The 27,970-nt window shown below is 34.0% G+C and overlaps 1 protein-coding gene and 1 long non-coding RNA gene across 3 annotated transcripts in view; one reads left to right on the forward strand and one right to left on the reverse strand.

Annotated features, from left to right (window-relative positions):
- The window catches only part of LOC106018737 (uncharacterized), a 48,201-nt gene extending 31,758 nt beyond the window's left edge, over positions 1–16,443 (forward strand). Inside the window, exon 3 of the long non-coding RNA XR_001193034.5 lies at positions 15,189–16,443. This is a non-coding gene — a long non-coding RNA (uncharacterized lncRNA). The remainder of the gene's footprint in view (positions 1–15,188) is intronic.
- The window catches only part of PACRG (parkin coregulated), a 217,922-nt gene that overhangs the window by 78,322 nt on the left and 111,630 nt on the right, over positions 1–27,970 (reverse strand). For both annotated transcript variants that reach the window (XM_027454268.3, XM_027454267.3), the window contains 2 exons: positions 27,207–27,378; positions 16,451–16,600 (listed from right to left, as the gene is read on the reverse strand). In XM_027454268.3, coding sequence (XP_027310069.1) covers positions 16,451–16,600; positions 27,207–27,378 — 322 coding nt within the window. The remainder of the gene's footprint in view (positions 1–16,450; positions 16,601–27,206; positions 27,379–27,970) is intronic.

A 27,970-nucleotide genomic window follows, 5' to 3' on the forward strand; every position in this document is an offset into this window, starting at 1 on the left:
AGACAGTTTAAAGATAGGATGACATTTGAGGACCATTTCTTGTTTAAAGACTCAGACTGACAGAGAATTTTGATTTCTTTTACCAGTCTTTAGTACTGTGGGATTTGCAAAGTAACAGAAAAACTACCTGGGTTACAAGCCCCAGAGAAACCCTATGAGTGCCAGGAATCTCTAGTAGTAAAAAGGTAGGAGAAATAACACAGTAATCTTCAGTGCCAATTTCTACCTACACTTCCATATCCTCTCCTATTCTACCATACCCTAGCACATCTGGTTTTGGTAGAAGGCAGCTGCAGAATTGTTTCATTTGTAGGAAAGGGACAAAGCAAGGATGTGGTATTCTGGAACTCCACTCCCTACTTCCAGTAGGGAACTCCCTACTGAAAATTGATGCCAATCCCTCAGGGACAAAACTTCAGTGGTATGATAGCTGGTTTAGCATATTGTGCTGCCATGTCACCGTGAACTAGGTAGCTGCAATAAGCTGCCTGTCACTGCTAAATTCACAGAGAAAGGATTGAATTATTCACTCAGTAGTGTATTAATACTTGCAAAGCATGAAACCATCTCAGAATCATTTCCTACTTCATTAAAACAAATTAAACATATCCTGGAAGTAACAGAAGTTCAGCTACTGAAGGGATAAATTGTTGGACTATGTATATTCTCCCGGGGACATATGGCAAAGATGTATTGCATAGCACTTGGCACTGTCTTCTGGGCCCTAGGTGACATCCCTTTGACTCTCAGAAAAACCTAGTTACAGTTTCAGTATTCTCTTCAGTTCAAAATATCTGAAATAGTGGGATGGCTCTAATGCGGCCCTTCAGAGTAGCATTTAAATAGCATTAAAACTGGGAATGGAAGAAGCATGGGGTTGAGCACCAAACATGCTGGAATGATACTTAAATCTTTTTGGGAATGAGGTACCCAAGTCACCAATGTTCTATCCATACTATCTTCAAGAGAAATGATCCAATGTGTGCTTTATAAACAGAAAAAATGTGGCAAAACACAAAAAAAGTGCCTCAGTTGTGCTGTTTGGCACAGACCAAGTCCATGCCAGACCATGCTGACAGTTAAGTGGCACATATGATCAAGGATCCAATGCTTTATCTCAATACCTATCTTTGTTTTATTTATCAGTAAGGTTATTTTACCTTATAATAATATACCTTATTGTCTAATACCTTATTTACTCCCATGAAGCCTGAGACTAAATGCAGCAGAAAAGAGAAAAAAAAAAAAGTCATGACTTGATTTTTAGTGTAGAAGCTAAGCAATTAAAAACAAGTCACTAATGGGTAACACTGCCTAACATCATGCAGTGTATGAAGAATATCTGTTAATTTTTTATGATATAGTAAGAAGACTTCTACATTTTCAAAGGTCAAAAATTAAGTTTCCATTTTTATGAGCAAAGGAGACTGAAGAACATGGCTTTATGAAGGTAATGGAGAAGATATCAAAGTGTCAGAACAGGAAAAAGGAGACTGTCAAGATTCTCTCAACTATCAGCACTTCAGATCTGTAAATCATTATTCCAGGAAATACAGTTCCAGAATTCCTGAAATATTACTTAAATTCACTTTTATTTATCTGTCAAATAATTTATATCATTAAACCTTGCCTTGCTTTCTAAAAAAAAATCCTACCCTAAATACAGGTGTTTTTTCTGTCTTTGGGAATAATAATGCCTCTTTTACAGAACTGTACAATTGCTTTCATAAGCACATGCGATAATGGTGGTAATAGCACCCCAAATCTTTCTTCGTAGTTTGTATCAGATTAAAAGCATTTTTATTCTAATTCTTTAATCTGAATTCATCAGACCTTTAACTATTTACTCATTCCCAGGCTGTTATATCATGGACCTTCGCGTGGATTCTGACTCTGTGTGCTTATTGGTGTGGTGCACCGGGCACAAGTCTACAGACAACAGTTCTAATACCAAGATTTTACAATTATATATACGCTTTTTTCAGAGGAGAGGAATTAAAGTGTGTCTACTTTTTCTGTGATTATTTTTTATCACTAATAACATTATGAAAAATATTCTGTAGGAAAACACAAAATCATCCTTGCAAAAAAACAAACAAACAAACAACAAAAATACCTAAGAGATGACGGAAAGGATGTGATATTCAGTTTATATTTCAGATCAACTCTATTCTAGTCAAACTTTTCATTTAGGGTACTATAGATAAAATAATATGCAGTATGTTGTGTTGATAGGTTTTGCTGTGTCTGTATTGAAATATATTGAAATATTCATACAATAAATTCATACAATAATAAGATATGTTGTGGAACAGAGGCAAGACGTAGATGAGGGTATTTCTGTCCTGCTAGCTTTGCATATAACTTAACATGGACATTTAGATACCTTACATTACAGAGCCATCATGATGTCAGAAACACAGCTTTTTACATTTTGAGTAATTAATCCTACTTGCGTTAAAGAAATTTAATCTGTACTAAAAGTAATCTATTCTTAATCTTGTCTTCTATTAAAAGTATTACTTTTAATAGAATCTCTCCTGGAGAGATATATTTTTAAAAATTGTTAAATATTAGTAAACTACTGATCACACATAAAACTTACATACCATGTTTGTGGAATACATGAAATGCTTATGCAAACTGATGGAGCTAAAATATGTATTTAGTAATAAAAAAAATAATATATTCAATAAGTAATAATATTTGAGACAATTCAAGAACAGATACAGCTAGAGTACGTAAGAGCAAAATAAAAATAAACTTTAGCTATAAACAATAAATACCTTAAACTAATATGTTAATTGATCACTTACACTAATTTTGTAAATGATCAAACAGTATATATTCAGGATGAAGAAGTAAAAATCCACAGAAGCTAGAGTTCACTTCTAACTAAGAACACTGAAGTGAGTTCATGTATTGCGGGTTTATGAAGTAAACAAAAAACAAAATTAATGTCTAACATGTTATGATTTTTGTTAAATAAAATCTGACCAAAAAAGTATATTACTTTTCATCTCATTACATTAAGAAAGTAATATTGTGCATATGTATCATATATTACTTCTTAAAGTTACTTTTATCTAAAAAGTGGGCAATCTTGTACAGCAATTGGGACTGTACTTCTGCATTATTTGTTTTGATAGTTTTGTTAATTATAGTACACAAAAAATCTTTGCTCCCCTTAAGAAGTAATATGAAGAGCTAAGTAGAGACAGACCACAGCTGCCAAATACGCTTTTTCACTTGAAAGGAATATGACTTCAAAAAACAGAAAAATTCTCATGGGATTCAGTGATGCCAACTTTTTAACTTGAGAGTTTAACACTCCTGCAGTTTCACAGTACTCAACTCTGAGTAAGCTCTCCAGAGCTTAATATCTGACCAGTGACTGTAGATTGGAGGCCTTAGACTATATTATTCACATTCATTATATGCATATACTCAAGAGATATCCCAAAGATCTAGACCATGACTAGAGTGCGTAAGTCCCCAAAAAGAAGAATGAAAATTCTGTAACTATTCAGTTGTTTCAGAGGGCAAAATCTAAAACAAATAGACAACCCATATTTTGTATCTGTCTTGTAATTAAGAATAATATCATAATGTAAATATATAAAGATTCTTTTGTTGTTGTTCATTTAATTAATTTCCAAATAGAAAATCCTTTGGGAAAGAGAAAAAGGCTCAGAATACTATTCTTATATGAACACATACACTGTGAGACATATTTCAGTTGCAATATGCCTATATTATAAATTCTGTTCAAGTTATATGATATTTTGAAATCCAGTTATCAAAGGTTTTTGTTTCTTTGTTTGTTTGTTTTTCCGTAAGTCCTACATCAAATTATTATTCTCCAGTTAGCCTCCATGAACACGTATCTGCTCCTATCTTGAGTTTCATGGGTTTCTTTGGGATCCCATACAGGAAATGCTGACTCTTCAGTACCTGCTAATTTCAGCCAGAGAAGTAAGTATACTTTCTACAGGATAGTTAAGCAGTTCTGTAGAAGAGGACCATGTAGATTTAGATTTATTCTCTGCTCCTTACCTCTTTGTTTCCATCCCTAAATTCAGTTGTTTTTGACTCCTTGTCTAGACTCCATGAAAAAGTTTATGTACCAAGAAATCAGTTTTAAAGAAGATAGGAAACGATCTCAAAAGAACCTTGAATCGATAAAATTGCAGAAATAACTTGATAAAGATCTTCGTTATATATCTACCTTCATTACAAAATAAAATAAATATATTTTATGGTTCTATCCTTCTATGTACAATGTTCCAGATGGTAGATTCTCAGGTTTTCTGCTCATAGACAAGTATGCATATGCCAGTCACTTCTGATAATTTAAATTTACTGTATGCCTCTCTCTTTCTTGTGGGGTCTGTGACACAGTGATCAATAGTTTCCCTATAACAAATATTTCTTCACACAAATTCAAGGAACATTAGAAAAAGTATTTCAAAGCAACGAAATCTGCATTCATATCTAGCTTCATCAAAGTGTTTGTATTACTAGCAGGTGGTTAAGTAAGGTGTGGGGGAGTTCATTTTACAGGAAAAGAACACAACCAATTTAAAATCTTTCAAGAACAGATTCTGGCGCCATCAAGCATGTCTTCTATGCCTCAGGGAAACTGTCTTTTCATAATGTCTGCTGTAACTATTTGTGCTGCTGCTCATTTAGCACACCATACTCTTTTTATTACAGAGTCTGCAATTCAACGTATCCTTTTGTTTTGTATTGATTTTACTTAGTATGTAATCCTGGACATCTCTGAGGATTTACCTGTTATGACCAGTGCACTGTTTGGCCTTGATTTGCAACTGACAGCTTTGTGGTAATACAGGGATCTAGAGACAGCCTGTTTTTCTCTGAAATCTAGCACACTGGCAGTTTATTCACCAAAGCCAGCTTTTCTCTGCAACTAGTAAGGCTAATCTCTCCAGGCTTTCTCTGCAGTCAGTGTAGACAGATAGGTTTCTCCAAAGATGAAACTTAGTTTCACATATCCAGATGAATTTTTGAATACCTTCTATCTCTATTCAGGAAAAGGATGTATAAACTACATTTTAAAGTACATATCAGCATTTAACATTGCACTTTTATATTTGCCAGTAAAGCTTTTAGTCAGTATAGGGTTTTTGTTAATCCAAAATAAAGCCACCTAAAGATATTCAAGTATGTTTGCATATAACTTGGTTCTTTTCATTACTCTAGTGCTCACTCACAAAAGAAAACAAGGCTGAAAATTACCTGTATCAAATCTGAACAGATATGGAAGGACACCTTGCAAGAAAATGACAAGGGGAGATGTAAATTTCTGAGTGCTAAGTTGACAGCAAAGGGACAAGTCACAAAATAAGCACAACTGTAGGAGAAAACCCATCCCCCGCTGAAACTACAGAAATCTCAACTACTTTTCAGGAACAGTCTCTACAATGAAAAGGTTGAGTACATTTTTTTTTCTCAGTTTCAAAACAGATTTCTACCACTTTCTTGCATAAAACTTCCCTATATTGGAAGTTTAGCTTTATTAAACATGCAGTTTAAGACTCTGTTATACTGCCCTGTGGTATAACCAATGTACTGAAAAGAATTTATTGTTTGTAAGGACACTTGGTCATTCACCATTCAAATTGGTTGAAGTCTGTAATACAAAGGGAAAAATATACATTACATAACCATAAAGTGAGACAATAAAATATAAAAACCTCATTAATCCTTAAAACAGGCCTGATACATTTTCCATGAACTTGGATGTAAATTAAATGAATAAATAAAAAGATGTTAGCTTCAAAACTAAAACTCAAACATGAACTTTGGTCATATGTTAAAGTAACAAACTGGATAAACTATTCCTCAGTTACTGGTATTTATTATTTCTTATAACAAACATTGCCACGATAGTCAGATGGCATAGAAATTTCTAATTTGATCTAGGTAATAAGTATCCAGGACAGAAAGCTCTACTAATTCTCTCATCCTGTGATGCAAAGACCACTGATCTTCTATAATTACCTATATTTATGTATAATTAAATATGATAAATAAATACATATATATATATATAATGCACAGATTTTTATACACGCAACCTTATTAACATACAAAATAGGAAAAAATTAAAGACCTACATAAGATTTCAAACACTAGCCTAAATACAGTTGATGGAAAGTTGCTGAGACAAACACACATAAGATGAGTTGTGGACTTCTTCAAAAAGGTTAAATGACTCTTGGATTTCTTTCAAGTAAGATTTCTTTCCAACACCTTAAAAGACTGAGAAACATCAATCTAGTAAGAATCCTCATGCATTAGTTGTATTGACAACTAATACTTTTAAATAGAATTGTAAAATATTTTTATCATGGAGGTTTTGACCCCAAAATTCTGCCAAAGTTTCCCACAAAAAAAAACAAACATATTTTCAGTGAAAAATTATTGGCAAATGTTTTGTTATTTGAAGTTTCACCTGTGTAAAAGGAAAACGATGTGGAAATTCAGTACAGTGGCTCATTTATGTTATAGTGTAGCTTATTCAAACACATTTAATTTTGTTTATGCCATTCATGAGGAACCCATTCACTAAGCAGTGACAAAGTATCAGTCCTGGATGACAGTGGGGAATATAATCATAGAATCATAGAATATCCTGAGTTGGAAGGGACCCTTAAGGATCATCAAGTCCAACTCTTGACACCGCACGTAGTAATAGTGAAGAATAAGAGCAGGAGGCATCAAAATTAAACTTGAACTGCAGCAGAAACTGCAGACAAATCACTTCTGGTGCCAACTGACAATTTATTTTGTTTGGTTTTCAGCCCAAGACCAGAAAGTTTGCTGTGTTCTATTTGAGAAATAGGAAGTCTACACTTCTTGTAAAAAAACCTGTGTATTTGATAACTTCAGAAGTTTTGGTAAGATTCCTCCTTACCAGACTTTAGCTTCATAGGGTGGAGCAGATAGATAAGCATTATTCGATTATTAAAGAAACTTTCATATCTTTTCTAATAAGGAGAAGATCATGTCCTCAGTGTGGCCACTTTCCCCTTAAATCCCCCTACTTGGCTTGAACTTATTTATCTTTTGTGCGGAGAATAAATTTTAAATTTATTCCAAATGATTTTCAGGTGGCCCTTTGTGAATATGTTCTGATAAATACCAAATACAATGTGGCCTAAAAATTTCACAAGCCACTGTCCAACAAATTGTAGTAAAGAAAGGTTGTTAAATAGTAAAAAGATATTTAGATATATACTGCAGAGAGAAAATGAATACCAAAACTGTCAGTAAAATGTATAGCATCATCACAACAATGAAAACCACTTTGCAGTAAAAAAAAATTGGGGTTTTCCACATTTATCCCAGGTTGTGAAGAATTGTACAAAATATTTGTGTTAAGTTATAAACAGTAAGTAAACAGTTGTTTAGAAGCTGAATGGAAATACATAAAGTCAAGCAAGAAGAAACAAAGTTGAATGTTAACTTTGGCATTTCCTACCTTTTCCTGAGTGCTTATTTTCACTTTCAAAGAGAAGATAAGAGGGAACATAGTTTGGTATAAAAATGCTAAATCCTAACATAAAAACAGTATTGTTTCCTAAACATAAATTCTAGTTGAAGCATGAATTTCTGGATGAGATGCAGACACCAGCATTCAAATACTCTGATCATAAATGTCTAACGTAGTTCATCTAATTCTCAAATTGGAAAAATCAAAAAGCTACCACTCAGCTAGAACAGTCCTGCAAAAGAAACTGAGATTGTCATGTGCTAATTGCATCAGCATGTTGGACAGCCAGAGGATATTATAAAAAGAATACAAGTTTCTGTTGGTGTGCCTAAAAAGGAGAATGATGGATGTGCAATATAGAAAAAAGGAATCAATAGTTCACAGTTATAGGCCTCAGAAAATCAGCTTTGTTGCCTAGAGTGTTCAAAATCTAAGAAAAAAGCAATGTCTTGAAATGAGATGAAATGATATAATAGAATAATAACTGAAGGACCTGAAGCACTTTAATCACCTGAGTATTGCGGTAGTTTAATCACAGTGCAATATTTAAGCACCTACTTGTATCATACCATTACATGGGGCTTTAATCTGTTTTCCTTGAGGGGAAGAGAAAGATGCCACAAGGAAAACTCTCATCCAGACAGGGAGTTCCCTCTCCCTCCAAAGCTCCTCTCTTTCTATTAGCTGCTTCTAGATACAATATAAAAACAGAAAGCCAGGTACAGAGCCAATTTCTGTGATTTTGGCAACTTCAAACTGACTTCCACAGAAATATTCTTCTCAGAAAAGAAACCCTAATTGAGCACACAAATTAAAAATATCTGCAATAAATAAACAAAATCCACTTAGAATTGTTAAATGAACACATATTTCAGATGTATATTTAAAATAAGAAATGTTACCTTAATAAATGTGACAAATTGAAACCATATGTCCCCTCAAACTTAAGCACATTTGTTTACAAACATACATGAAAAGAGAAGAATTATGCAGAAAAATATTTTCTCAGAACTAACATGTACTATGAAAGTGTAGTGCCAGTCCGACTGAAGAGATCATCTCTCAGTCTCACTATATGCAATCCAACTATGTGAAAAATGTAGAAATAAATTACCAAGAAGGAAGAAATAAATCCTAACTGGAGGGGTAGCAGACAAATTTGTAGCACTATAGCTTCCTTGTAAGGGGCAGATCCAAAGAAAGCCTTAATATCTAGACAACAAATACAGGTGTCTCTACCCTTTGCAAACCAAATCAGAAGCCTCAGAAGGGTGACAAAGAAGTCCTTGAGGGAGCTGTTTACAGCAAATTGATTGAAAATAAGAAGCACAGACACAGGTCTGAAATTCTACTCCTCCAAAGATTATGGGCTTTAATCAGAATTGCAGAATGACAGGTGCACTTCTGATCTACCTGGGACAGCTGTGAACCTATAGAGCTGTAATCCTGCCACGTGGACACGGGCTGAACTAGCTGATCTGTGGGAAATAGTCTTCTACATGAATAGATGCTAATCTGCAACATCCTTCACGCTGTAGCTTGCTTGGGTTCATCAAAGGATCCAGAAATCATCCCCAAAGAAGAAACTGTAGATGAAGCAAGTATGTGCCTAGACTTTACATAGTCAAAGAGCAGTAGAGAACTGAGCAGTAGCGTTCCGGTTCTGCTCGCACATCTGTACATGCTTTTTATTGTTGAAAAAAAACAACAAAACAAAACAACAACCCTCTCCTTGTCTCTCCCCCAGCAATAAATCTACAATCAAAATACCTGAAAATGATAGTTCTTCCTGTGTTTTAGACAGAGCTTAATATTACAGATATGCATTAACTTTGCTCAAAGCATGCCAATGAGATGGTATTCTCTGGCAATTTAAACACCTCCCTGTCTCATTTTGTGATCAGGTACTTACACGCTATCTTAGAATCATAGAATGGCTTGGGTTGGAAGGGACTGTAAAGTTCATCTAGTTTCAATGTCCCTGCCATGGGCCAGGACACCTTAATCACTAGATCAGGCTTAAAGCCCCATGCAACCTGGCCTGATTAAGACGGGCATTTTCATGCAGAAAAGGCAGACTTACTGATGCCATTGAAATGGTATCGCATTATTACTATTAATACTATAGCATTGAAATGCTATATAAATCTGGTTCTGAACGTCTAAATCTTCCTCTAGACTTCCAAAGGTAATTATTTCCCACAGGAACAGAAATCACACAAAAGTGTTAAAGCAAAGCATTAAATTAACTCCTAATTTTGTGAAAATGGTATTTCACTGACATATGTAGTCACACTCCTGGAACTTTGTAAAAGTTCTGAAAAGAAAATGTTGATTGAGGCCTACAAGCCCTTTGAGGTTATATCCATTTTGCAGATGTATACACTAAGGCATGGGAAGAATTTGACCTTTTCATTATTTGACTTGCCCACAAATTTCCTGTGAATTCAGAAGTCCTAACTCTCACCTCTGTCTATTCACCCAATAGACAGCCTTCCTTTCCTTGGGTCAACATACTAAAAAAATTAAAACTGGTTAAAGGAAAAAGTAAAAAATGGATGATATGTATATCCTTCAACATGGGGAGCTTTTAATTTTTCTTTTATCAAGAATTCAAGATGCTGAATTAATTAGCTATTAAAACATTAAAAGTAAGTGCTAAATGTTAATAACACCAATTTAATCACTGCTGAGTCAGTTTTATTTTACACAGACTGATGCAGTATTTTCAGCTAAGAAATTAGATAGTAATTAGAAATTACCCAGTAATTATGATCTAAGTCTTATAATTCTCTAAATGTGTTATAATGTACCTGACAGGGTTTTGATTATACATGAAAAGTTCATTGTATCATCAGCTAAAAATCACTTGCTCTCTATTGGATGATATTAAAGCATCAAAGGGACTAGTACAGGTGGGCCTTAGTAACTTCTAATTTCAGCACTTCAGAATTCCAGTGGTTTTCCTGTCACTCAGTATGCAGTGGTGACTGAGACAAGTAGGGATTGGACAGTGTGCAAGAAAATATATGAGACAACAGCTGTTAACAGTTGAATATTAATTCTCTGTTATTCCATATTTAATTAATCTATTAAATATTGTTTTGGGAGAATTTCACTTCCAAGACAAGGTTATTGACCAAAAAAAAACAACAGCATTTTTGAAAAAAATAACTTTTAAAAGACCATCAGCTGATCTCATGGAAGAAAAATGTTTCTAGGTTCTTAAAAACATTCAAGGACATTTGTTAAATAAATATTATTAGACCTGTAATTCATAGGGAAGCCTGTTAAAATAATATTATTAATTACACTTAATGACAGTAATGACAAAAATACATTTTGCTTCTCACCAGAATGGTATTAATTTTTTGAGTGCAATCAATTCTTCTTTATCTGCTTAATATAGTGCTGGCACAAGAGACTCCATTTTGGAGAACACGACAATATTTTTCAGTAAATGTTGATGAAAACATTTTGAATCCTCTTGTGCTGAAAGTGCATTTTGAAAAACTACAAATATAGCAAAAATAATTTCTTCATTCAGATCTATGTTGCCATGCTGGTCTTCCTTTAAAGTGTATACCCTTGAAGCCATTTCAGAATCTTTGCTTTTAAATTTCAGAAATCTTGAGTTGCCTGAGAATAATCTGAAAGCTCAAAGTTCAGAAAACAAATGAAGAGAACCTCAAATATTGCTTTGGAAAAGATGATGCTTTAACCACTTATTTATTTATTTATTTATTCCTCCTTTCGAATCTGAAACGTGATTATATAGTTGGTAAACTATAAAGTATTTTAGAACAAGATTGACATTCTTTGTGAAAGCACTTGTGGAGTTCCCAGAGGAGGGAGCAGACAGTTGAAATGTTCTGGGCAAGAGATTTTCTTTAGAGCATATTCAATCACATTAAAATATAATTGCTGCTTCTCAGTAATAACCACGAACCACTCTGAGGAGCATCACTGCCTCTGGAATACACAAGCACTTCTGAAACACTCCAGCTCCAATATAAGGGACACTGTTACCTGTAGGAACAGTTTCTTCCTTCTGCAATTAAATACTTCTGCTTCTTCCTTTAGAGTCTGTAAAGTACTACTGTATTTTGAAAAAAGAGTTCTCCAAATTACGTGAAGTACCTCTCAGACAAGAGAATGTTTTTTCCTAAGTGAAGTTCAGGTGCTGCATGCAGCATAATTCTGTTTTGTGGCTTAACACTTCACTGAATGCTGCAATTCAGCTACATTGGGTATTCTCAGCCATATCTCTCAAATTTTATTTTAAAGTACTGGCTAGATAGGTAAAGACTGACAGAAGCTTATATTAGCTTTAATTTACTGATAGTGCAGAATGTTTTTACTGCAGACAAAAGAAACTTGGTCTTCAGTCTGCCCTGTTACCGCTGTTTGTCTTATGGTGACTGAAACAAGTCACAGAAGAAATTATCATTCTGGAGAGATACCTTCAGTGCAGTGCCACCCCATACTTCTCTATCGGAGGCATTTAAATAATAACAATATTTTGTTTTCATCATTCTACATTATTCTAGCTGCAATTTTCATAAAAGCTGCTCTTGATCACTAGTGAATAATATAAACTGATGACATGGAAATATACCTGTGCACATGAACTGATGTAGTACAGCTGTTAAGATTGCTTAGATTTGACAGCGTAAAATAGTTGTTAAACTAAATCAATGAAATTTTGATTCACCAGTCAGGTAAATTAAATGAGAACTTTGCTGTTTATGACTGTCTAATATTTTTAATAAATAGGTTTCTGTTTCAGAAAATATTCTGAACATAACCTAACAGCATACTTCAGGCACTGAAGACTACTTTTTTTTGTTCCTTTTTTTTTTTTTTTTTACTTTTTCTGCCTGCTGTCACAAAAGAACAAACTTATTCTATTTGTTCTTAAATTGTATTCACCTCAAACACCTCACAGCCTCATAAAAACTGGCTTAGAAAATAAGACACCCAAAAGAAAATATTTTTGAAGTAAAAAGAAGGCATATTTTCATTTGATTCTATAAATATTTTTCTTTCCCTCTTTGCAATATTAAAATGAGTTTCATAACAGTACATTTAACTTATAAATTTAAATGAAAGCTTAAGTGGCATTACAGGGTTCATAATAGACCCACCAGGCATTACCATGACTCTTTTGTTTCTCATATTACATATTAGTAGTATATATGCACAATAGTATATATGTTGGAGAGCTTGCTCAGAAGGTGCTAGTCTCTTCTCAATCTGCAGAGATTAGACAAATAGCTTCTGTGTCTCAGGATTATTCCCTAATCACTGGGATGAAGACACGTCCCTTCTGCTTGCTCTCCTGCTCTTTCACAGAACAAAGTTTTAACAGAAAGTTTCACTGCTTTTTCAGAGTATGCTATGGCCAGTTGGTGATGGTGCTCTCACTTTCTCTACAAATAGACACCAGCAAGACAAATGCACCACCACCACTGGCAGAACTTCTCTCTTTTAGGTCTTATTGTTCTGCCACAGAGCATTTGAGAACCCAAGTGAAATGTCCCATGTGAGTCAGGGGCCCTCGCTCCAGCGAGGGCACAAATTCAGACATACCAAACATGCTTTGTGCACCAAAAAGCCCCTTGCTCACTACACAGACTCTTCTGAATATCACTGAGATTTCTCCCCTGGCTTTCAAAAAGGTAAGGTACCTACCTTAAAAGACTTTGATCTTTCCCCTGGCATTTGTAATTTAGGTCACATTGATTTATTTTTACCTGTATCTTATGACTCAGAAGGGTAAACATGTTTTAGATGTTTTCATTAATTACAATTCAATTAATTTCAACTCAATACTTGTTTTGTTTTGTTTTTTTTTTTGTTTTGTTTTGTTTTTCAATTTACAAAAATTCTTAATAGTAAATTCACCCGTACACAAGAAGTAAGACTGGATGGAAAATGGCAGAATTTGTCCATATTCAATGAATACACTCTTTCACTTAGAACACATTTAGAACACAGGCCTGGCAATCTCTTATCTGTAGCCCCAAAAACTTTAATAAAATGTATTTGCCATACTTCAATTTGTTGATCAACAGCAATTCCATTTACACTGTATGTTATCACAGAAACTGCAGAAAATTCAGAAAAAAATATTATTTGATTATGAAATTACAAGAGAAATGCACTTTGCTAAAAGGCATTATAAAGAAGAAATCAATAGATACTGTGCAGTGTTGACTAAAAATATTGTAATAAATATTTCTAGTATGGATGCTAAAAAATTTAATGAAATACCTAGATTATCTCGTGTTCCAAAAAGTCAATAGTACTGTTTTTGCCGAAATTATACAGTTATCAAGACAACATAATCATTATGAAGACACTCATTTTTAGAGACAAGCATGTCTGGGGGACATAGTAAGATATGAAAAGACATCGATATCAGAACTTGCTAATTTGCAAAAGGGACTATGTGTATAATATAATGGCAGAATGATTTTGAGGCAGCAGATGGGAAAAGAAAAAAGTGGAAATGTCAAAAGTACAAGAAAAAAAGTGAAGTAATATATGAAAAATTATGTGTTTATGAGAATAATAAACATTTTGTATATAATTTACAAGAGTTTATTAATAACTCTGCATAAAGGAACATTTAAGAAGCAGTTGGCCAGTAGGCTGTATAGGAGCAAAGAGATCTAATCTTTAAGCACCAAAGGCTTCAAAACCAGAAAAGAGGATTTACATAGTTCATAGCCTCCCTGGCTAATCCAGTAAAAATCTGCAGCGGGAATCACAGTCAGCTACACCAACTGGCTGCCTAGAGGGAGAGTCATCAAGGCTACTTCCTTTTTTTATCACAGAATGCCCTTAGAAGGCAATGGCAACTAAGCAATACTGTTGCTGACTGTGAAACTGTAGCCTCAGTGTTGGGAAACAGATGGGAAGTTGGAAAGAATTGCTTAGAGTAAACTGGGACAGGACTGACAGCTTCTCAAACTATCGCTATATTCTAAGCTCAGGTAACACTTGGAACTCTGAACTGATTCACCAGTTTAGTTGGCTGAAGAACAACACAAGAGATAAACATCTGTCAAGTTGAAGTTAAGACTACATTTTGTATTTGTTTTATTAAATGCTTGTTTCTGATCTCCAAAATTTAAGATTTTACCAATACAAGCTCTTAGAGTTTATTTTTTTTCCCCCACTTTTTATTTGTAAGCCTGTCTAATATTGTGGAGTGAATCATGATTCAGACATATCAGAGACATATCAGAGACATTTACTGTGAATAAAATTTCTGAGGTACCATTCAGAACATGTTTAAACTCACTGGGATTTGCATATTTTCTGCAAGTCTGTGAAGGGCCAGTATAAGAAGACCATAAGGATAGATGCTTTAGATAACAGCAAATGCCTCTCTACTTGTCATGCAAAAGTGCTGAAAATATGTTTTATTTTGATCACAATATAATCAAAACTCAGGACATGTTTAGAACATATCTAAATACTTTTGTTAACTATGTACCTAGCACACATGAGATTCCCGTATTATTAATATAAATCACTCAAAGAAAAAGTCTAGCTGAGAGTATTTATGGGCTACTTCAGGCTGAAATTTGGAAAAAGTATGTACTGTGTATTCATTAATCAATGACAGTCTTTTTTATGGTCTTGTTTTGTGCAGGATATTGAAATTGGATCTGTAATGGACGAATCTTCTAATTCACAAGGAGTCCTACTGAAACTGCTGAAGCTCAACCTCAGATTTTATTCATAACCTTTCATCCCATCAGTTCTTGAAAGCCACAGTTGTCATCTGAACCACATTGCATTTATGGAATTCCACACATTATTGCAAGTTTCTCACTAACTACAACAGTCACAGACATTTATGTATTTAAAGGGAACTAAAACCTAAATCTTATTTGATTCTGCAAGTCAGTCTTTGGACAGGCATTTTTCAATCCAAGGTATTAAAAGAGTGAGTGAAAGATAGTACATTCAGTAGCAGCACAAACAGTAAGCAGTCCTGTAGATAACTATTAAAATGCCATGAATTTCATGAAAAACCTGTCAGTACTGCTTTTGCAAGACTGTGAGGAATTAAGCTCTTTTGACCTATTGGGCTGCATGCGAACAACATATATTTTAAAGTCAATAACTTGGTAGATAATTGAACAGATAATACAGATAGATTTACTACAGAAAAATATTTTAAAGAGTAGCTTGGAGAAAGCAAGATGCAGCATGTTGATTTTACCTGGTGACTATGGTGTAAATGCATTCAAAATATATGGTACTCACAGTGCTCTCAGTACCATAGCTATAAGAGTGAGACAGGCAAGAGAGATTTGCACTACAAAGAATATAGCATACTCAACTGTAGATACAAAGTACTTCCAAATTTCTCTATGTTAAAACCTGCTAAGTGATCAATAACTTCAGACTTCACTACTTTGCTAGACATCATGTGACCTGAAAGTTTTCCACAAAAAGGAGTTCTCTTGACCCTCAGATTAATTAGTTTGATTGTTACTTTTATTCCTTCCTAAGCCTGCTGGGGGTGGTGAATTTCTTGTGAAGACAGAACTGAACAAAATGACTGAACCAAACTAAAATGTTGGAGGGAGCAAAAAACCTTTGTAATTTATTAATGTATTCAAAAGACTTTTACAAAACTTTACAATTTAATTATTGAAGATTACAGAAGTGCTTCAGTGCTTCTGTACTGTGTTAAATAAACTGTACGTGCAAGGAGTAATAAATGAAATTGTTAATTTCAATGCATCCTTAGGGAATAGTAAAGGGGGGTACATTATTTAGAGCTCCAAATGGATTTGAGTTTATACACAGTAATAAATCTTAACTACATTGTTAATTAACCCTGCCTCAAGCCCTTTTTTACCTTAAGGGTTGAAAGACACAGTGTCTGTAAGGATAACTCACCATTCATATTCTTAAAGATGTTTAGGACTGGGAGGATTTGCCGATAATAGGGCACCAAGGCCTCTCCCACCATGTCAGCTGACACCACCAGGTGCTGGAGGACTTTCAGCGTGACACAGAGGACCTGTCGGTTCCGAAGGCTCAGTGCATCTGTGATGTAGGAAGAACAACAGGCAGAAAGCAGAATTAATTTTTAAAATATAGAGGGAGGGGGAGGAGTACTTTAATGGACAAATTTAATTAAACCATACTCTGCTGGGGATTGTAAGTAGGCCTTTATTAGCCCAGCTTTGAAAGATCCCAAAGATGGATTGCAGTCCTGATGTTATAAAACACTGCCTTGTCTGATTGTTATTTGTTCCCACAATTTGTGCTGACTCTTCAGTAACCCAAAGAATGCAGCCCATTATTCCCTTATGCTGCCTGTGTAATACTGGCGTGGTCCAAACAAATAAAAAATAAATGTTCAATAAGTACCATTTGGGGCCAATGAAACTGTACAACTGCAAGACAACCTGCAAAGGTTGACAACAGATACATTCTACTACAACAATTAGCCTGTTTGTATGTTTGTACCCATTTATTTCATGATCGTTTTATTCATTCAACTAACAATTCCTACTATTCTGAGAATCAGTACAATGAAGCAAATGTTTACAGGAAGAAAACACACAAAAAAAACCTTGTAGGATTTTTTAAAGACAAACATTCGAAAAAAAAAAAAAAAAGGTTTTGTCTTGCCCACTTAGATTTTTCTCTTAGCTTTCAGTGTCACTCTTTTAATCTTAAGACACTAAGACATTTCATAAATACTTTTTGTTTCTCTTCACTTTTGAGTTTACTAAATGCAAGTACTTCGCCCTCTCTTTTGTAATTAAAAATGAGTTCTCCTTGAGTAATATACATATACACTTTTTATTTTCCCAAATTCCTCTAGTTATAAAACCTCCTCTGAAACTATGCAGCTGGAAATAGTTGTCAAATTTGATGTGCTATTATATTGGTCTAATATTTCAGTGTTCTGCCCACTTACATAGATGTTTGTATAATTGTAGTGGGAAAAAAAAATATGTGAAAGATAATCTCATTCAATACTACATGTTTATAGCCACAGAAGTATATAAACATGTGAATCAATGTAACAAAAGTATAAGCAACTGGGAAACAAATATAGTAAAGAATACACTGAAACTGTAAGAGGATTTACTTACTAGTAACTTTTTCAAGAACTGCCTGTTCACATTCAAGTAATGGGATTCAGTACTTCTGGCACTAAATATTGGCATTGCACAGGAATACTGTTCCATACAGAATCGGGTAGTATTCTCATGCAAGTGTAATGTCAGTTTTCCCATCTCTTTAAGAAAAGACATGTCTCACCCCCTTCTGCTCTTTATCTTATGCCTGCTAAGTGTTATAAAATCAGAGCTAGAGCTCTGAAGCAAGGGCAAAGCAGACTGGCCGTGTGAATGTGTAGAAACAACCTTTGAAAATCAGCTAGTAAGTAACCTCTCTTCATGCCTCTTCGTGTGCTTCTGAAGAACATAATAAAATCACTGTTAGACTGAGTTAGGGAGCCCAAGGTCTAACAGTACTGTAGGGCATCATAGGCATTTCCAAGTTAAAGAAGTGCTGTTAAATGAAAATATACACCAAGTTCCATAATTTCTTATTTGCCAGTCCCTACTGCAGTCAACAGGCTACATATAATTTCATGTTGTTTCTGAGTATATCAATGTGTGGACAGAAAGTCCATCAATATATTTACACTGAGTCCCAGCAAAGAGGTAAGCTATTCCAAATTTTGCTTTGATGGGCATGTGTTTTAAGGTTGTTTTAGCAAAGAGGGACACCCAGATACATTCTAAAGATTAGATCCAACTCCCAGACAAATAAATATTCCCTCACAGACGAACAGGCATTTTTCATTTTTTTAAAGGAGTGACTGGAAAAGGAAACTCTGGGGTTACAGCATATGTTTATTCATGACTTAACTGTCATACCCAGAAATAGTAACTAACTGAACTAATTAGAAAATTATCATTAATACTTATACTTTTCAGTACAATAATAATTGTAAAACTCAAGAGACATAAAACCTAACAATTACAGAAATCAGAAATTCTTAATTCTTAACCAACAAATCAACTGTACCTAATTCCATGAATTGCTCTTCCTGTCTGTAGAAGCTGACCTAGGGGATGAGGGCTCTTATTTTTAGGCAGGCAGGAGGCGCCATCTAAGTGGAAATGGTTGTCCAACCACTCCCAGGAAGAGTGTTATCTTTAAAACCTTTATCTGCAGATGGTGGCTCCCAAAGGTTATTAGTTTCCTGTTTTCAGAGTTCTGTCTTGTGTGAAGACAGTTGTGCTTTGAGTGGAAGCCAGGATTATCCTGGTAAAAATCAATTCCTTAATAAAGTCAAGAGTATGAAAGAGTCTCATGTGTGAAAAGGAGTCCTGATGATTACAGCAAAACAAACACATACTGAATCCAAAAGAACATTTTCACATAACCTATTCTTCCCTAAATTAGAGTTGTGCTATAGGGGTGCTTACTGGTACTTTAAATAGCAATACTGGCACTTCTTTCATCTGCTTTCTAGAAAATCAGTTTGATACTTGTCCCACCTCCCTCAGTACAGTGTTATCCCATCCCTCCTGTGACAAACAATAAAAAAACAGAATTTGGATCAAGATTTTGAGTGCCAAAGTGGTGGATATGGTAGAATCAAACAGACTGCAGAATTTAGCCTGAAGCCCTTCAAATTGCATAAATCTGCAGTATGTGTTAGGAAAACACTTATAATGATCAAAAGTAAGATCAAATTGACTGCAGAACTGTTATTATCAAATATTTGGACCATGGCATACATAACAGTCAACCAGCTCCTGGCTTCATTATATTAGACACTGTATAAACATTTAATTAGAGACAGTCCCTGCCCCAAGGATACATCAATTTCAAACATATGCTTATTTTTAAAAATCTGGTAATTATTTTCTGTGTACTACCATCACTGCAGACCATTCTCCCTCATGAATAAAAGGATGAACGTTTTAATCCTGTAGAAGAAATAAGTACATTTCAACATTTTGAATAATGTCAATGATATCTAGAGGTTACCAAAAATGTATGAAAGTGCATTTCCTACTGAAGAATACAGCAGGACATTTTAAAACTCATAGTTTGGGACAGCCACCTATCCCTATAGAAGAAAACGTGCAAAACATCCAAGGCATTCCAATCTGGAACCACACTAGGCTATCACCTCTTGAACTAGAATTCTGCTGCAAGACATGGATCTTGACAATTACAGCAAAGCAAATGACCTGTTTGTTTCTCAGTTAAAGATACTTCTCCATTCCTTAAAGGGTTTTTAGAGGACTTCCCTCTGTCAGTGGTATATATTTCCTTTCTGGTCATACAGCCCATATTTTGTGAATTGTAGAATTCTTGAAAGCAGCAACTTTGAAACAACAAACAAAACAATAAACTGATTCTTCTGCTTGGTAATTACAACGTTTTCTTCTTTAATGCAGCTTGACAATTTTACTTGTGATGAAGCTATACACTTTTCCAGCAGAACCTCCAGCTTGAGTAATTGGTTAATGCAAGAATATAATGAAGTATGTACTTAATAAATTTGTACTGCTACATTTTTTTCCAGATATTCACTGAAGTTTTCCATATCTTTTTCTTAATTAAAAGACAATTTATAAATGTTAATAAGTTAAATTAAAAAAATGTAAAAGCTGGTCTAAAATGGTGTAAAAGCTCAGTATCTGAGTCAACTCTGTGTTTCTACCATTCAAAGTAACAGTAATAGGTAATTATAAAATTTGGAAGTATATTTGAAACCACACATTTTGGGGAGGGAGGTTTTTCACAGTGCTGTTAACTAAAGCTTGCTAGCAATGAGCCAATATATATAATACCAATTCATTGATAGCTTCAGTGATTTTTTTTTTTCATTAAATTTCATTGGCAATCTATGCAAATTAATTTTTTTCTTTTGCTAAAGAGTTAAGACTTCTTATATGCTACTTGCTTGTTTATGCATTTAGATAGAAGCAGTTCATATATGCAGCAATAGAATAGACTTTCTAAAAATTTAAGTCTTTTTCTTGAGTAATACTTCTAACATCTTAAAGAAAAAGACCTAGAAGCTATATAAGTAGATATTTCTTATTTTATTTTTTACTTTTCTTTGGCAGTTTGGAGTATCCTATCTTGGTCTCAATGTTGTCTCCAATAGAAGCCACAGTTGTCATCTTTGGGATTAATACATTTTATAAGCCAGGAAACACGACAGCATTTCTCCCAATATACAGTGGATCTTTTCCATAAGACAATGTATATTCACTGAAGAGGTCAGATCAGAACATTCTTCTTCAGACAGAACATAGAAAGCCTAGACTGTACTTAATCAAATCAGATCCTTCAAACTTCCATCACTTTCTAAAAATTAAAAATTAAATTGTGGTAGTTCCATTTAAAGTTATATTGTTAATTTAATTCTGTTTAATTGGAACAGACCTTTAATTATTTTCAACCCTTTTTCCAAAAACAACCGTGAATCTATGTTTAGAAATGCACTGACAGTTTCCATTCTCTACGTAGGTCTTAAAACCAAAGATTAAAACCAATTTAGTTTGCATTCATATATTTCCCCCAGTTGGCAAGTGAGGCACCTGTTTTAGAAAATTCTTTACTTGAAGCAGAACAAGATACATAGAGCAGGACTCCTGCAGAGGTACAGGCACTGAGTAAAGGGGCTTCTATTGTTGTGGCCTGCTTAATCTTATTGATCAAGGTTTCTTAATTTTACAGAATCAGGTTTACAGAATGACTAATATGAATTGTTCACAAAATGCAATTGATTAAAGCTTCTATTTAAGAGAATTTTGTCCAAAACACTCAAAATGCATAATACCCTGAAATGATTTATTATGCTGATTTTACAGAATAGTAACTAAGGCTGTTACAAAGTGTCTCAATCAAGTCAGTGAAAACCAGAATAACAATCTTGTGCTCTTTTTTGAAGTCAGGTAAGATACTGATCCAATTTACAATATTGCTGTACAGACATTTCTTCCAGTAAAACAGAAGTATTAGTGTGTTGCAGCGAGGTGATGGGAAGGAGGAATATGGGGCAAAGCATGAAAACCTTAGGCTAATTCTGCTATCAAAGACTTTGTCCGTAAAAGTAAAGCCTAGGGCATACAAAAGGCCAAGATCCAGAACTGAATCATTGATATTTGTAAGAAATATGATCTAGTAGAACACAACAGAAAGTCAGTGTTTTTTTACAGCTTTAGTTGTGCTTGTAACTGATCAGCAACTGCAAAACTTTAATTCTACTAACATTTGCAGGCTCTGTTAAATTAAAAAGCATAAAGAATACAGTAAGAGTAGAGACTCATAAAGCTTCTCAGTGGTAATGCCAGTTTACAGTGTTCCCATCTATCCCTTGATGTATTCCACCCCCTGTGGGTTTTGTACCCCTTGCAGGGTACAAAACTGCACTGAGTACCCTCTCAGTGAAACCAGCTTTGTTATCAGTGAAATGTGATACAATTTTTAAAAAGGATTTTGGGAAAGATCTGTAGAACAGAAGACCAGTAATATTGGCATCTGTACTGCAGAAATTAACAGAAAGTGTTCTAACTATATTGTAGATCCTTGAATAAGAATGTGGACAAGAAAAGCCAAACAATACAGTTTTCTGAGACATTCAAAAATTATTTGATAAGGCCTGTCATTGATGAATTTTGCCATATTTTTCATATAAATCATATAAATATCCTAGAGATAGGAAATGAGGGTAACAATAAATGGCCACAGAGGATGAATCTGTGCTGAAGTTTGCACCTTCCAGCTACATCACAGGTGATTTGGAAGAGATGGTCACTAATGAGTGACAAAGCTTTCTGATGATAATGAAGTTATTCCAGATGTCAAAGGGCTGCAGAAGGACTTATAGTACTGAATGTCTGGGTGATAAAATGGCAGGTGAAATCCAGTCTTAATAAATACGATGTTCCAGGAGAGAACTAACTCTAACTTAAAAACTGAAAGAAGCTAATTGCAAAGTTCACTTTCCAAACATTGATGACATTTATTTCTACTGAATGAGAAACAGAGTTTCTCCTCAAAGACAGTAGTAAAGACGAGTAACAAGGAATCCAGTTTGTGTGATTTGAAATCACCTGAGGTGACCAGTCTTGACTTTCAGAATCTAACATAAACCTAATTACAATCACTTGTAGTGAATGACAGAGACTACAGGAGAGAAATATGGAAAAAAAAAAATCAGAAAGAAAAGCTTCCATGTCCTTTAGGACAGAGATTGCTCTTTTTGGACTAAAGCAGAAATGCTGGTCTGCACTGTGTAGGAACAATACTTCCATAGAAACAATACTTCTAAGTAACATTTCATGTGCAAAGACGTGAGCTTTATTGGCTTCTAGGCTTAAACTCAGATTTTGTTAGGATTCACAGCACAGAAGAGAAAAGATTCTGACAATTGGTGATCCACGATTCCTAATTGTCTAATTTCACATGATTTTCTTCATTGGCAAAAATTTTTCGATGTTCCTACTAACCAATCATCTCTACTTATTTATTCCAACTTCTGTGTTATTGTCTACTGTTCCTTCATTTTTGATAGTGCAGCTATAAACTAGAACACTGAAATCATCCAAGTTGAAAAGTAACTTCACTGAAAAACAATTACATTAGCAATAGTCAATTGCAAGGAACTGGAGTGGGAGGTGGAACAATTGGTTGCTTTATGTGAAGGGGTTGGAAGCTCTTACAACTATGTGCCAACAAAGAAAAAGTAAATGCTTGCTGCTGATGAAGAGAAATGGGTGCCTCTGAAAGGAAACCAGGTGCTTCCACACACTGTGTTGGATGTCCCTTATACTGTTCACAGAAATACAAGACTGGTACCAGGGGTAGCAACTTCAGTGTGTGTTTTTGCCTGTGTGTCTCATGTCAAACCTGGTGAATTCTGCAGTCAGGAACCTCAGAGATCCAGAAACCTAATGATAGCAAACGAAAGGAATTACGGCCTTTCTGATCTGGCATCTGTCATGGCAAATGTAATATTAATAGAAATTTGTCTCCAAAAAAAGGGGTCAAAAATAATTTTACATTCTCCTTATGGCTGTACAGAATATAGAACTGGATTATTTAATTGGTAAGCAAATAGTGTTCTTTTTTTCTCTCACCCCCACACCCTTTTTTCTGGCTATTCTTGGCTGTCTATAGTTTAGGCCACAAGTCAGTTTTAAGATAAATCAATGCATTATTGAAAGAGTTAGTGGGGGCCACTTTCTGTGGCCTAAAAATAAGAGAACAAAATAAGTCTTGCAGGCAGTTCTGCTTGCCACTCCAGAGATATGTACCTGGGTTTTATTCTGCCTTCTGCCAGAGATGCAGTTTTTGATGTGGGGCAAAATTAGCCTCCTTCCTTGTCTCCTTCCTATGAAAAGCACAGTACAGATCTTCTTGGCAAGGGAGAAGATACTGTGTGTTATGCATCAGAACTTTTAGAATACCTCTACATCTTTTTGGTATTTGCAGAATACCTCGTATTAGGGGACTCTGTTCTTGTTTAAATAACTCATGCAATAGATTTGCGAATGCTATTTGTGAAAGCGAATTAAAAGTTTTAACATCTTGACCTATTTACATTTTCTAATTTTGCATTTTTTATTTTTCAGTTGGTTTCCTTACAGGCCTGACATTACAGGTAATTTGTTTTTCCTATTTTTATGTCATACAATGACTGTATTTGTAAACTATTGTATCATGCCTTGCCACTGCAAAGTAAAATCAAAGTAAAGTATATTTTTAATTTTTATTTTGAGAAACCAAAATATTTTTATTATTATTTTTATTTTATTATTTGAATAGTTTTATTTTTGAAAAATCAGTATTTCTGATTTTTTTTTCTTTCTATGAGTTAAAAAAAAAAGTCTTCCCATGTCACAAATAAAAACAAGCAATTATGTTACAACTAAATAGCATTCATGCCAATCGTATTTTGTGTGTTTTTTAGAAAAGAAGTTTTATCTGTTAATTTCAATTATCTCTCTTTTGTTAGTCATTGCCTCTTTGCTTATTTAGAAGAAAATCTGTAGAAACAGTTAGCTTATAGTAACCCCCAGATTGATTAAATAATTTTATTTTAATCTTTAAGATATAGTTTTCAAAAAGTCTGAAGTTTTAGCAAAAACAAGTGTCTTGGGCAGGAGGGCAGATTTCTCCATAAATCACTAAAATATAAAAAAGAATTCTAATATTTAATTTAGAATGTTTTGGAGAGCAGCCCTTCACTAATATGTCCCTTTGATGCACATGCAGGAGAAAAAAATGCTTTTAAAAGCATTCCATTTGCAGAGTTATTTTTCTGTCTTTCTTTTATCCCTTTCCTCTCCATCATATATATTACGATGCCTAACAATCAATTGATTCACACTTCCACAGTAGAAATATGGTAGTGGTCTAAAAGAAGACTGGTTAATCAGATATAACTCACCCAGAGGGACACTTTGGTAACAGTAATATGTGTAAAACATAGCTGAGCTTATTGTGGATGCAGCTGAGTCACAAAAATATACAGCTCTGACTACACTGCTATATTACATGGGCATAGTGAATTTAAAACACTCTTAGAGGTACACACTCAGATTCCTTAGGTGGTGGTGTCTTTTTAAAATATTAATATGCATTTAGTTAGGAAGAAGCCTTTGTCATTAATAATATTTAGACTCTTCACTTATTAAAGCCAATACAAAAGTTTTTTTTTTTTTAATGAAAAATAAGTGGAGTACAATAAAATAAAACAGAGCCAACAACTAAATTTAGCTAGCAGATTCTTGAATAGGTTTCAGCAGATTCTTGAATAGGTTTCAGCATCTTAAATTCTGATTCAATTTAAAAGTCTATATATCAAACCCATATAAATATTGTTACCTAGCAGTCTTTTTCTAATGGTAAAAGCTGTGTAACAGCTAAAGCTTCTAGGTAATTATTTTGAAGCTAGATTCTAGTCTCAGGAAGACTTTTAAATCCTAAGTGTGGAGCTGCTGTCATAAACTTGCAGTTTTTTTCTGAAGAAACTATTTCAGCTTTCAAAAAGAGTGATACTGTTATAAATAAATTTGGATGGTGTTGAAAATACAGATTTAAAGAAATGCCATGATTCCCCTCTTTATATATTCCCCCTTTTGAGAGAAAATACTTGTAATGTTCTTTTCATAACCTTTCACAAGCGTCACTTACAGAGTAACCATTACTGAATATTACATACACTTTTTGACATTTTCAAAATCTACAGTAAGATACAGATAATGACATCTCTAATTGATCTTTTTAAAAGGATAATAAAGTGAATGAAACAAACAACAATAATTCCGATCTTTCCAGTAGTACACTGGTATCATAAGGCTCCAAACGATATTCCTTTTCCCCTTTTCCAAAATTGTGTTTGACTATTCATTCTGTATCACAAACACAATGACTCCATTTTGTTCTGTATTAGCATGGATGCTGAATCATTCCCAGAAAATAGGCCAGAGGACAGCAATGATATCATTACTGATCAACCACAAAATATAAGCCAAGTTTAATAAATATGAGCTTTTTAGGACTGGATTATATGGTTTACAATTGAAAAATTAAACGGAAGCCAGCTGGCACAGATTAACATTAGCTGACCTATTAAACTTCCATAATCTCCCCCCTTTAAAAAAGAAAAAGGTGGCTGCATCAAAACTGCCTATTGGGAATGGTCCTGGCCTATGTCCAAGAATTTTTCAGGAGAGGGCAAATTAGCATGAACTGAAACTCCATTTCTAAGAAATTAACACTATCATGTTCCCACTCCCAAGAGTGCACCATGACACTGTTTAATTTACTAATATAGGTGTAACACTTAAATTTAAGATTCATAAAACTAGAGAAGGATGATGGTTCAGAATATCTACTGAAGGAACTAAGTTAAAGAAAGAGGAAAGAATAGGTATTTCAATAAAATAAATTTTAGTCTTAGTAGTATTACACCTGTACTTACAAAATTTATTATCTTTCACATAATCTTTCAACAAAAAAGGCTTGAATACAAAAACTTTAAAAATTATATTTAATTAATTAATAATATAATTAATATTGAATGCCAAAATTTTACCTACGGCATTCATGAGTCAGACAGAACTCTCAGTTTATTTTTATATATATATATATATATATATATATATATATATATGTAGATGGGAAGTAACGTTAATGATGATAGAAAAGAGATCTAGAGAATAAATATAATAATACCACTGTAGAATAAACAAAAGGAAAAAAAGAAACATAATCCTCTAAATTTCATCTGGTAATTTCACCTGCCATTTCAGATGAACTGTTTTATACAATAATTGATTTGCATAATAAATATATAAAACTTAGGTAAGAAAATGTCACTTCAAATTTCAGAAAATAAAGAGCCGCACTGCAATAATAAAAAAACTCACCAAGCAGTCCAATTTTCTGGAGTACTGCACCTACCAGGTGATCGAAGGCATAAACCTTCTGGCCTTATACCTTACAATTTACGCAGGTTTGGATTGTATGTATGGCCTGCCATATTTTATTGCTTAATTAGCAACTTGTCAAAAATCTACAACATATAAGTGCAATTTTAGTTTCTTATTTTTATGTTGTTTGTTTTTATTTTCCACATATCTTCACCTACTTTTTATCGGGATAATGAGCTGAGGAATGACAGGAAGAATCTTGTTTCCACCATGTTCCAGCATGTCATGGATTCCTTGACGTGCAAAAAACTCACATGGAAATGTCATTTCACAAAGCCCATCAAAAAACAAAGGCAGATAATAATGATAGTCCAGCTTCTCAATCTCTACCTAAAAATACAAAATAAATAGTCAAATAAATACAATTTTACAAAACTAGTACAACATGATCAGCCTGATGGATAATTACTGCCATCTACACAAGTATGTTTAGAAAATAATAATTGAGTTTGTATCACTGCAGAATAATATTAAGTCGCCAATATGGTTTATCACCAGATAAACAAAATACAGAAATATTAAAGATCAGAATGAAAATTAATACTCTCCCACATATTTTCTGAAGAGTTGACACTTGACTCATTTGTTTCAATGGCACTAGAGGTTCAAATATCTGAAATCAGCAATTGAAAGCTTTCTGGTAAGTCAGCACCAGATTCTGATATTCTCGCTTATACACCTTACTTTGCAAGTCGCCCACACAAATTAAAATGGCTATTTTAAGAATAACGTTCTGTTTACTTCAGAAATATCTGATCTTTATGTTTTCACTTGGGCATTTACGAGAACAAATAAGAAAGAATCCTGAAACCAAAAAATATCCAGCATCACACAATTATCCGTATTTATACTGAATCTGCAACTTCCTAGGATATTGACCTAAATTTATTTACTACTGATATCAGGAACAGAATTCTAAAGA

This window comes from Anas platyrhynchos, chromosome 3 (assembly GCF_047663525.1).
Source record: "Anas platyrhynchos isolate ZD024472 breed Pekin duck chromosome 3, IASCAAS_PekinDuck_T2T, whole genome shotgun sequence".
Lineage (NCBI taxonomy): Eukaryota > Metazoa > Chordata > Aves > Anseriformes > Anatidae > Anas > Anas platyrhynchos.